The 12,051-nt window shown below is 49.6% G+C and overlaps 1 protein-coding gene across 3 annotated transcripts in view; it reads left to right on the top strand.

Annotated features, from left to right (window-relative positions):
* The window catches only part of USB1 (U6 snRNA biogenesis phosphodiesterase 1), a 30,570-nt gene that overhangs the window by 3,459 nt on the left and 15,060 nt on the right, over window positions 1-12,051 (top strand). For 2 of the 3 annotated variants that reach the window (XM_068129239.2, XM_068129240.2), the window contains exon 3: window positions 4,977-5,134. The exons of the other annotated variant lie outside the window; for it this stretch is intronic. In XM_068129239.2, coding sequence (XP_067985340.2) covers window positions 4,977-5,134 — 158 coding nt within the window. The remainder of the gene's footprint in view (window positions 1-4,976; window positions 5,135-12,051) is intronic. 3 annotated transcript variants of the gene reach the window in all.

The following is a 12,051-nucleotide window of genomic DNA, read 5'->3' on the forward strand; positions in this document are numbered from 1 at the left end:
AGAGAGCTGGGGGGGAAAGGCCAGAGAGGAGTCGGTAGAAGACGGAAAGACCACCAACCTGCCTGCGGTGAGTGAGTGAGAGGCCCTTGGAGTTAGCTTCATCGCGGGAGATTCCAATGATTCTGAATGCTTTAGTTTCAACAGCGCGAAGGCGAGCTAGGTGTGAGGCAGGAGCACCAGCCCAGAGGGGAGAGCAGTATTCCATTGAGCTGCGGATGAAAGCCTTGTATGTGGTGAGGAGCTCAGGTGTGCCAAGGAAGGACTTCGCACGACGGAGGATGCCCAGTCGGCGACTGGCTTTGGATGCCAGATTTGAAATGTGGTTTTCCCAGGAAAGATCATGGCAGATAGTCAGGCCCAAAAGCTTGAGTGACAGAACTTCTTGGAGAGGATTATTCAGAAAGTGGATGGGAGGGTTGTCCAGTCGGTCTTTTCGGAGAGACATCGTAAGAGTGTGAGATTTGTCAGGATTGAAAGACATGTTCCACTTGTTTGCCCAGTCTGTGATTTTGTCAAGGTCTGCAGAGAGTGAGGAGGCTGCAGACTGCCGATCTGAGGGATGAAGAATGGAGCGACAGAGAGTCGAGTCGTCAGCAAAGAGATAGAGAGGATTTTCAAGAGAGTCAGAGAGATCATTGATGAAGACCAGAAAAAGCACAGGGCCCAGAACACTGCCTTGGGGAACTCCAGCCTGAACAGGAAGAGGAGATGAGAGAAACCCATTCAGGGCCACACGTTGACTACGACTAGAGAGGAAGTCCGCCAGCCATGCGTGGAGATTTCCATGGATACCAAAAGAGGAGAGTTTGGTGAGCAGAGCGGGGTGCCAGACCGTATCGAAGGCACGTGATATGTCAAGGGAGACTGCTCTACAGTCTGTCAAGGGAGACAAACAGACTTGCATTTAACTTGCAAGTTAAATAATTCTCATATCCAAATCCAAATTCAGATCTTCACCAAAATCGAAACGATTAGTCCTTGTCACACACGCAACCTTTCCACCAAGTTTCGTCCAAATCCGTCCACAACTTTTTGAGATATCCTGCTATGTATCGTTTTTGGCCCTGTCTCCTAATGGTGAAGAATCACTTTAAAAATTCTAGTAGCCGGATCCGGACCTTCACCAAAATCTAATCATTTTATTCAAAATGTAATTATTTCATTCTTCGCACATACGCTACCTCTCCACCAAATTTCGTCCGAGCCGCCCACAACTTTTTGAGATATCTTGTTCACAGACAGACAGACAGACAAACAGACAAACAGCGTCTCCTCTGAGTCTTGGTGGTCAAACCCTGGTCGAGTCATGCAAAAGACTTTTATGCACACAAGATGGCGGTGAGGGGGAGGCGGCGTGCTTTGCTGCCTCCCTCTCGCTTGGGATGGAAAGGGCTGATGGCCGAGTTGAATACAACAGTTTCAAAGTCAGCGAAGACCGAGCCGAAAATGGCAGCTTTGATGGGAACAAGGACCGCACACGAGGCGCCTGGTATCACGCCATTGGACATGTGTTTGTGACATGGCCTGGCCTGCGGCTTGGTGGGATTTGTTGACCCCATGCTGCTGGGAGTGAAGGCCCGATCTTTGGCGAATCCCTCTTCCAAAGTTCCGCCCGTTGAGGATGAGAGAAGCTGAGTTTTGTGTGATCAGGAACTGCACCGAATACAACGACTTTGATGGGAGTGTGAACCACGCCGAGGACAGTAGCTTTGTTGAGGCCGAGGGCCACGCATGTGGTGCTCCAGGCATGCTGTCATGTGCCTTTTTGTCAGGAGTGGCTTCCATAAAGCCTAGATTTGTGAAGTGCTGCAGAGACTGTTATCCTTCTGGCAGGTTTCACTAACATTATGGGCTATGAGGAAGAGTACTCGTCCCAAGTGATGGGAAAAGCTAGCAAGAGTATCCCCTCCTCTCTCGCTCTCCTGCCCCTTCACCCTCTTTTCCCACTCTTCTCCCTCCACCACGCTCTCTCCCTCTCTTCCCCCACCCCACTCCTCTGTCCCTTCCCCACTCCCCTCTTTCCACCACTCCTCTCTCTCTCTCCCCCTCCCCTGGCTCCACTACTTCCCTGTCTCCCCCCACTCCTCACCTTCCTCACTCTCTCTCTCCCCACTTCCATGTCTCTTCCCCCACTCCTTCGCCTCTCCGCCACTCACCTGTGTCCCCCACTACCCTGTCTTCTCCACTTCATTGTCTCCCCCACTCCCCTGTCTCCGCCACCCACTCTTCTCTCCTCTCCCCCATTCCCCTGTCTCCCCCATTCCCCTGTCTCCCCCATTCCCCTGTCTCCCCCATTCCCCTGTCTCCCCCATTCCCCTGTCTCCCCCATTCCCCTGTCTCCCCCATTCCCCTGTCTCCCCCATTCCCCTGTCTCCCCCATTCCCCTGTCTCCCACATTCCCCTGTCTCCCACATTCCCCTGTCTCCCCCATTCCCCTGTCTCCCCCATTCCCCTGTCTCCCCCATTCCCCTGTCTCCCCCATTCCCCTGTCTCCCCCATTCCCCTGTCTCCCCCATTCCCCTGTCTCCCCCATTCCCCTGTCTCCCCCATTACCGTCTCCCCCACTCCCCTCTCCCCCACTCCTCCCCCCCTACATGTCTGTGTCTATCCTTTTTAAACGGCTTTAATTTCCTTTTCAGTTTTTTTTTTGTTTTCGTTCTTAAGTTGTTACTTATATTACTTGTTACAGAGCATCTGTCACCAAAGCAGCTTTTTGAGCAATGGTTATACTGGGTGGTTTGCCATTGCCTTCCCAGCAGTAGTTTGGGCAGGAATTTGTAATTTGTTCAGGATGCCAGCAATAGATCACCCACTCTTCATGAAGGACATCAAGGGGATCGTTAACGTCCACCAAGGGGATCGTTAACGTCCACCAACTAATGTCGGTCGATGGGACGCCAGTTTGATGTCCATCCGAGGGACGGCACACATCGATGATTTACCCTGTCGGTGAAACACCGGGATGGTAGTTTATAGCTGGGTTGGGGTTCAAACCCAGGCTACACAGCTTAGGGGAGAGTGTGGGTACCTCAAAGTCATCCTATCAGCCCAGGTCTTTCCATGTATGTATTACATACACTAAAATGTATAATAGAAGTGAAGTAGGTTCCGAATCCAAAACGATTGTGACCGATGTCCCGAGACGGTGTAAAATAAAATCACACATACAATAATTACTTTTGAAAGAGTGGGAAAAATAATTTTGGAACCATTTTACCTCACATCTCACGGAGCCTATTATTTAATTTTTATAAATCACTTTTTCATAATTTTGTTCCAATTTCACTGTCGATTTTGTCATAATTATTTCGGCCAATGGTTTCGATCATGGAATATGGAGTCAGATTTTGAATATCAGCTTTTAATAAGCCTATGCGATACATTATTTAATCTTGCCAGGAGCCAATCACATTGCACCTAGCCTCACACCAGCCAATCAGCGTAACCGCGAACGGACGAACGGACAGCCATCTCTGTTTTATATACTGTATATAGATTATGCGCAGATCAGTGACAAAATATATCGGTTTAATCCATTTTATATTCAGGCTGTAACGCAACAAAATGTGAAAAGAGTCGAGGGGTGTGAATACTTTCTGAAGGCACTGTATGTCTGAACATGTTATAATCGAAACTTCGTGGCCAATTCCACTCAAATTTTACATATGTGCTTGGGGTGCCAAGGGTCAGGTCATGAGCATGAAATAAAGTAGTTTCTGTTTCGTTACAAAATTCAACAAAAAAGCCAAATGAGTTAATTAATTTCATCATTTGAAAATCGCAATTTGAAACAAAAACATTTTCTGTCTGCCTGATCTGATAAGTGCTTCCAAGAAGTGTTCTGGCAAGGATTGCACTGTATTGCCTTCTCAGTAGGAGTCAGTTCAAACTTTTGCAGATTGTCAGGATAATTGTCATATTCTGAAATGGGTATGAAAAGTCCCATTAGTTTGGGGTTTTTTTGGTTTTTTTTGTGTTTTTTTTTGTATACAAGATCGAGGCTCGTGAAAGAGCTAACATTAATCACACAAAAAATCAAACCGATACAAACCGACACATAAAACAAAAAAAGGGGAGCGGTAGACAAGATGGGGAGAGAGGCGGAAGGACACAAACACAACATTTGAGAGCAAGGACATCGAGAGAACTGTGGGAGGGAGAGGGCTTGGGGGGGGGGGGGGGGGGAGAGGTATAAAACATATAGACACTGCAAGGACTTCCAGAAAAGAAGTTGGAATTTCGAAAAAGTGTATCTGGGGTGAATTAGCGGGGGTAGAAAAGATCAAGGTTTTGGATGGGGGAAGATAAGAGATGGTGGTGAACAGCTGTTTTAAAGACCTGGAGGGAGGAGTGGGATTGAAGGAAGTGGGGGAGTTTGTTCCAGAGGCGGGAGAAAAGGGGAATGAAAGAGTGAAGGTGAGCAGAGAGCCTAGATTTTGGCAGTTTAACCATAAGAGGGTTGCAAGCAGATCTTGTGCGGACCTGTAGGAATATTTGGGGGACAGAGCACAGAGAGAGCTGGGGGAGCAAGGCCGGAGAGGAGTCGGTAGAAGACGGAAAGACCACCAACCTGCCTGCGGTGAGTGAGTGAAAGGCCTGGTGAGTGAAGTTTGCCCAAATATGTCACAAACTGGCTTGTCAGGCCTCGTGTTCAAGAATTTGTAATATGTTCCAGTGTACAGTCAATAACTCGCCTATTCTTTGCGAAAGGCACCACAGGATATTTAGCTTGGATCAGCAATAAATACTGCTCGATGGATCTCCAGCGTAATGTCCCATCTGATGGATTGCAGACTCATTGAATGCCAGGTGACTGTTATTAGATCTGGAATCAAATCCAGATAAGACAGTTCAAAGACAAGTAAGCTATAGGCTAAGCTATTCTGCCAGCTCTTATTTGGTGAAAAAGCACTACATAAAACACCTTATCAATGTTTTTTTTCTTGACATTTCATTACTTTCTGCCATCTCCTCAGGAAGAATGATCAAGGTGACCTACCATTACCTGCAAGTGTGTTAGCAATGTTTCCCGAGGTGGAAAAAGGCCCAGCAGATGATCCAGGCTTACATGAGGGTCGGGTCCGCAGCTTCGCCCATGAGCGTGGGAACTGGGCCACCCACGTGCACCTCTCATGTGTGTGGGCACTATTCAAAACCGATTATTTTTTTCACAAAACAGTATGACTGAAAATCACAACGTGATGCAACATGCCATTATCATTTCCTTCACTTTGCCTCTGTCTGCTCCTTCATTTGAGTATTTTTCCTTTATTTCCTATGAAATTGATAATTGTGATACTGACACATTATATTGTTAGATGTGTGCAAATGAAGGATACACATTGGAAATGGTCAAACGACATGCTTATTGTGTCCAAACATTCCAATCGAGAGAAAATAGCAAAGTTTATAAACAATTAAAGCTGAAAGGTAACACCAACATTTTTTACAAAAACAAAGAGGAAAAGGATGCAATAACAATATTGGGGAAAAGAATATACAGTCGTGGCCAAAAATATTGGCACCTGTCGTGAAAATCAACCACAGACACGACTTGTACCTTGGGTAGGTTTAATATCATTTAGATCTGTGGTAACATCCTGTAAAATACATTCATGCAATAGACATCAGAATCGGAGTATTACATGGGAAATGACCGATATCAATAGGCAAAGCAAGCAAGTCCAGCATATAGGTGCGTACATACCATTCAAACTACAGGACTATATGTCACAGTAAGTGTCGCTGGAGTGTCCTTGTGCCGCGGTTATCCCGGGTCTTAAAGACGCCCCTTTAGTGGGATAAGCGAGCACTCCCGGGTTCACCTTCAGTATAATTTCACTACATTCTCCCCGCCGTTAAAACTATACTGCCGCTAGGCAGGTCGCAAGCAAGCGTCAGCAATAATCGAATGGGGTACGTCAATCCACGTCAGTCGGTCCACACGTAGCGGTCGGGGCGGCGAACTACCCTGCCAGTTCGTGTCCGGAGACCCCAAGCCCGGAGTCCCCCGCGTCGGAATAGCTGCCGGAGGTGGGTGTCGGAGGGGGCACCCCAGAGCCATCAGGCAAGGGGGTGGGCGACGACGGTAGTGACGGCAGCAGTTCCATAGAGGAAGCTTCGGTAGAGTCCATAGACTCGTAGATTGGTTCGTCGATATCCCTGTCGTCGACCCCACAAGGGGCGAGATGGCGTACAGAGACAGTAGACTCTCGTCCGTCTGCCGTTATCACACGAGCATGCTCGGGATTAGCCTGGAGTACCCGCACCTTATCAACAAGGGGGTCGTACTTGCTAGCGCGAACCGCTCGTTTGAGATAGGCCGGCCCCGGCTCAGCGAGCCAGCTGGGTAAAGATTGGATACTACCCGAGCTTCTAGGGTGGTGGAACAGTCTCTCGTGAGGAGTCTGGTTGGTGGCTGTACATAGGAGAGCCCGGATCGAGTTTAGAGCCGCAGGTAGCGACCACGCCCATTTATCGAGGCCCCGGCCGAGGGTCCTGAGGCTTAGCATGACGGCTCTCCATATAATCCCATTAAAGCGTTCGATCTGCCCATTCGCCTGGGGCCGGTACGGGGTGGTGTAGCTCGAAGCGACATTATTTTGGAGCAAGTAGCCCCTCACCTCCTGAGACAGGAACACTGCACCCCGATCGGTATGCACGTAGGCCGGATACCCAAACATAGAAAACAAATTCTGCAGGCACCGTATAACCGTGGCAGCCGACATATCCCCACACGTATAAGCAAAGGGGAATCGCGAATACTCATCAACGATAGTGAGCAGATAGCGAGAGTTACTCGACACCGGCAGCGGCCCTTTGAAGTCCATCGCCAATCGCTCCCACGGTCTAGTAGCCCTAACCAGCGTCCCTATAGGAGGGTTGTAAAAACGCGGTTTGAGCTCCGCACAGATAGTGCAATCACGGCAGATCCGGCAGATGTCCTCAATCGAGTACGGCAGATTACCACTGCGCACAAAATGCGCGAAACGCGCCACCCCGGGATGACACATAGTGCCGTGCAAAGCGCGCAGTCCCTCCAAAGTTACAACCCCCGCGCAAGTGGCCGGCCTCGATAAGGCGTCGGCGACCAGGTTATCCTTCCCCGGGCGGTATTTGATGGTGTAGCAGAAGTCGGCGAGTTCGATACGCCAGCGAGTGATTTTCTCATTCTTAATGCGTTGAGCATGTAAGGTGTCGTACATGAATGCGCAACGCTCTGTTGGTCCGTGACGATTTGGAAACACCGCCCGAGCAAGTACGGCCGCCATCGCCGAATTGATTCGACGATCGCGTACGCTTCCTTTTCGACAGACGAATGCCTCCGCTCAGCGGAGGTGAGAGTCCGCGAAAAGAAAGCCACTGGGCGCCCCCCTTGGGAGAGAGTCGCCGCTATCGCATGATCCGAGGCATCACTTTCCAAGACGAAAGATGCACTCTCGTCAATTGTCGCTACAGCGGCGCCAGCGATGTCGGCTTTAAGGCCCCCGAAGGCCACCATGGCGGCCGGGCCCATGGGGAACGTGTCGCAGGCCACGAGGGGGCAGAGCTTCACGGAGAAATTTTGCACCCACTTTGAGTAGTGGGCAAACAGCCCAAAAGCGCGTTTCAGCGAAGCCCGATCGCTAGGCGGAGCCATATCGAGCAAAGGTCGCAGACGCTCCTTATCCGGAGAGACAGAGCCATGGGTCACGGTGTACCCCAGAAGATCTACCGTGCGTAGAGAGTAACGACACTTAGCCTCATTCATGGTTAGGCGATATTTCTGCGCGACCTCGAGGAAGCGCTTCAGATTAGCGTCGTGATGCCCCTGGTCATACCCACAAACCGTAAGATTGTCCAGATAGACAAAGACATCGGTCAAGTTCTCCTTCGTAATGAGGTCATCCATAGCCCTCTGAAAACATGCGACCCCGTTAGTTACCCCAAAAGGGAGTCGAGTGAACTGGTACAACCGTTGACTCGATTCAAAGGCTGTATAGACGTGATATGCCCTAGAGATGGGGACCTGATGATACGCACTACGCAGATCGAGAGTGCTGTAAACGGAGTACAGGGCCACCTGGCTTACCAGTGCATCCATCCCCAGTAAGGGGTAGGCATCCAGCTGTGTAAAACGATTAATCGTCTGTGAGTAGTCGATTACCATGCGCCGGCGATGGGCCTCACTTCGCACCACTAAGACTTGGGCCCGCCACGGTGACCGACTGGGTTCTATAATACCGTCCTTTAAGAGCTGGGCCGTTTCTTCCGCAATGAATTGCGCGTCTGCGCGAGAGTAGCGCCGCGATTTTACGGCTACAGGGGTACAATCCGTGGTCAGGTTGGGGAACAGCGAGAGAGGCTCCACGTCCATCTGAGCGAGGGCGCACACAGCAAGCGTGTCCGGCCCACCGAAGTCCATTTCCAAATGTCCATGTCGCTTAAGGAAATCGTGTCCTAACAGAACGTCGGCACATAACGCAGGTAATACCATGAGATACACGTCTGGGAACATGCGTCCCTTTATCACAAGTTTCAATCGACATGCCCCTTTTGTGCTCAGCCGAAGTCCTTGGGAGGCCATGAAGATCCGTCGTGTAGTCCCGAGAACCGGCCACCCATGTTGATGCACTAGTCGTTGATCGATAAAACTATCCGTAGACCCCGTGTCGATTAAGGCTTGCGCAAAAACGCCCTCGACCTTGAGCGGAATGATGGCCTGCGCAAGGCCGGAAGACCCAGCAGGTATTGTGCCGTCCGGGCGAGAAGATCGCGCCTCGCGAGTGGATCCCACACCGGCTGCAGTTTTCCGGTCGTTCGGGCAGCCCGTGGAGGACCCCCGTAACAAGGGCATAGTTGGCCGCATTGGAGCAGGAGCATGTAAATCGTAAAAGCCACTGTCAGAGGACGTTCCCACACCGGCTGCAGTTTGCCGGTCGTTCGGGCAGCCCGTGGAGGACCCTCGTGACAAGCGCATAGTTGGCTGTGCTGGAGCAAGTGCGTGTAATTCGTAAGAGCCGCCGTCAGAGGGCGCTCGAGTCACGCATAGAGGATCACTGCCATCCACCGTTCCATGAGCTGGTGCGGTAGCGTGTAATTCGTAAAAGCCGCCGTCAGATGGCGCTCGAGTCCCGTGCAGCGTTCCCTGCGAATCCAGAGGAGTTGGCAAAGCAGTACCTCGTTGCTTGTTTGAGGTGGGCGTCCGGATGCAAGCCAAGGCCGATCGCTCCGCGGCCGGTCGTGGTCGCGCCGGTTGTTTAGGCGGCCCGATGTCCCCCACCAAGGTCGAGCGTGCAGCCAGGGGCCCACGAGGAGGGGAGACGCTCATCAAGGCCGGGCAGGGCGCTCCGCTCGGTGCGCAGTCCGTTGGCTCAGCGATAAGCCCATTCAAGGCCGCGCGGGCTCGCGTACCTCGCGCGGACTTTTTGCAGACCTTCGCGAAATGGCCCTTGGTGGAGCACAGATGGCATATTGCCTCCCGAGCCGGGCATTCTAATCTGGGGTGCTGCCGATTGCCACAAAAATAACACTTCGCGTACCGTTCAGGCCGTGGCCGGGCAGCGGTAGCAGCAGTCAGGCCGGAAGCCGAGTCCGCTTCAGGAGCACCCAGAGACTCGGCCGTGGTCGAGTCCTCCCCCATATCCTCGGCGGTAACCCTCTCCGGTCGCGCGAGTTGAGAAGTCCCCGCCACGACTCGTGGGTGGTCATAAGCTGTAGATTGTTCACGGGCATCTGTAAAGACGTGAGCCAACCATAGTGCCTCCGTAAATGTCAGCTCCGCGGTCTCCAGGAGTCGGAGACTCAAGGCTCCAGAGCTGATTCCAGAGACGAAAGAATCTCGGAGAAGGTCATCCTGAACTTGCTCGTGGGTCCGTACCTCCTGAGCGCTGTCCGCAAGGAGGTGTCGCAGCTCCTGTGCGTAGCGATCGATCGATTCCGATGGTTGTTGTCGCCGCTGAGAGAGCTGATGCCGGCCGTGCACGGCGCTCCGTTTCTTTATGTATCGTCGCTTTAGCTCGGCCAGAGCGGTGGCGTACGTCTCAAATCGAGCAATGCACCGGTAAACGCGGTGATGGACCTTCGACTGTAACATGGACAGCTTCACCGCGGCAGTGGGCTCTGTTTCATGCGCGGCGAAGTAATTCTCCAGCGTTTTGAGCCAGTGGGTGAACTCCGACCCCGACTCCTCGGCTTGTGCGTCGGCGTCGAGAATCGGTACCATGATCATCTTGGGTTCAGCCATTTCGTAGATTTAAATGATATTAAATGTCGTGAAAATCAACCACAGACACGACTTGTACCTTGGGTAGGTTTAATATCATTTAGATCTGTGGTAACATCCTGTAAAATACATTCATGCAATAGACATCAGAATCGGAGTATTACATGGGAAATGACCGATATCAATAGGCAAAGCAAGCAAGTCCAGCATATAGGTGCGTACATACCATTCAAACTACAGGACTATATGTCACAGTAAGTGTCGCTGGAGTGTCCTTGTGCCGCGGTTGTCCCGGGTCTTATAGACACCCCTTTAGTGGGATAAGCGAGCACTCCCGGGTTCACCTTCAGTATAATTTCACTACAGCACCTTTGCACTGTTTTCAAATAACTCACGATTCTCTCTAAAAAGAAGTTGAAATTGGCAAAAGTATTTGGTCTCCAAAATTCTTTATTTCACTGTTAATATTACAGAATTTTTGTTTTTGATTCAGATCTTAATATATCCTTTTAAATCAGAAAATAAAAATAAATGGCATTGACAAAATTATTTACACCCTTGATTTAATATTTGGTAGCACAGCCTTTGGACAAAATAACTGCAGTCAAGCGCTTCCTATAGCCATGAATGAGCTTCCCCACACCTCTCTACTGGCAGTTTGACCCACTCTTCTTGTGCAAACTGCTCCAGTTCTCCCAGATTTGAAGGGTGCCTTCTCCCAATTGCTGTTTTCAGATCTCCCCACAGGTGTTCAATGGGATTTAGATCTGGACTCATTGCTGACCACTTCAGAACAGTCCAGCGTTTTGTCTTGAACCATTCCTGGGTGCTTTTTGAAGTGTGGTTGGGGTCATTGTCCTGCTGCAAGACCCATGACCTTCGGCGGACACCCAACTTTCTGACACTGGGTTGAACATTGCGCTCCAAAATTCCTTGGTAATCTCCTGATTTCATGATGCCATGCACACATTCAAGGCACCCAGTGCACAGCAGCCCCAAAACATCACTGAACCTCCTCCATGTTTGACTGTAGGGAAGGTGTTCTTTCTTTGAAGGCTTCATTTTGTTTTCTGTAAACATAGAGATGATGTGCTTTACCAAAAAGCTCTAATTTGGTCTCATCTGTTCACAGGACATTCTCCCAGAAGGATTTTGGCTTGTTGAGGTGTTAGTATAGGCTCTGGGGGGTTGCTTGTGTACATCTCTCTTCTACGGCAAAACTTTTGATTTTCCTGTTCTATATGTTGAGACCCTTGGAAAAAATCTGGGTAACACTCCCAGATCAAGTACGTTTTTTCTGCACACCCCAATACGTGATTATGACTTGAGGCCAATTAGCCGAAATAGCAAAATTCAGTTTTCATGGAATAATTCAAGAGTAGGCAGCTTTAGATTCAAATGTAACATTTATTTATCATGTTTAGACATAACTAACACATTTTTAGCATGGTTCAATACTATAAACTGTCTTTTTTAGGAAAAAAACACGTCATTTAGCTTCTTTTTCTCCAAAAATCACTTTCAGTTTGAAAGGCGCTCAAAATCCGATCACCTCTCATACACCCAATTATGTAGATAAAGCAACCAAAATTTGTCAGAAGCTTCCTTATGAAGCCCTTTAATAATTCCATGCATCATATTTATGATTCATTATATTGTATAGTGACAGTGGGGTCAAATGTTAACAAAGGTTACCCCTACCCCAAAAAGCGGTATAAACCAAAATTGGTTAAATTGGTCTAACTTTAGAAGTAAGTGTGATATTTGGCTGATTTTGGTGTCTATGTATGGGTTTTTGATAGCAAGCTATTCATTGGAACCATAATCAACCCCTTTTGAATATACCT

This window comes from Myxine glutinosa, chromosome 9, assembly GCF_964187855.1.
Source record: "Myxine glutinosa chromosome 9, kmMyxGlut1.1, whole genome shotgun sequence".
Classification (NCBI taxonomy): Eukaryota; Metazoa; Chordata; class Myxini; order Myxiniformes; family Myxinidae; genus Myxine; species Myxine glutinosa.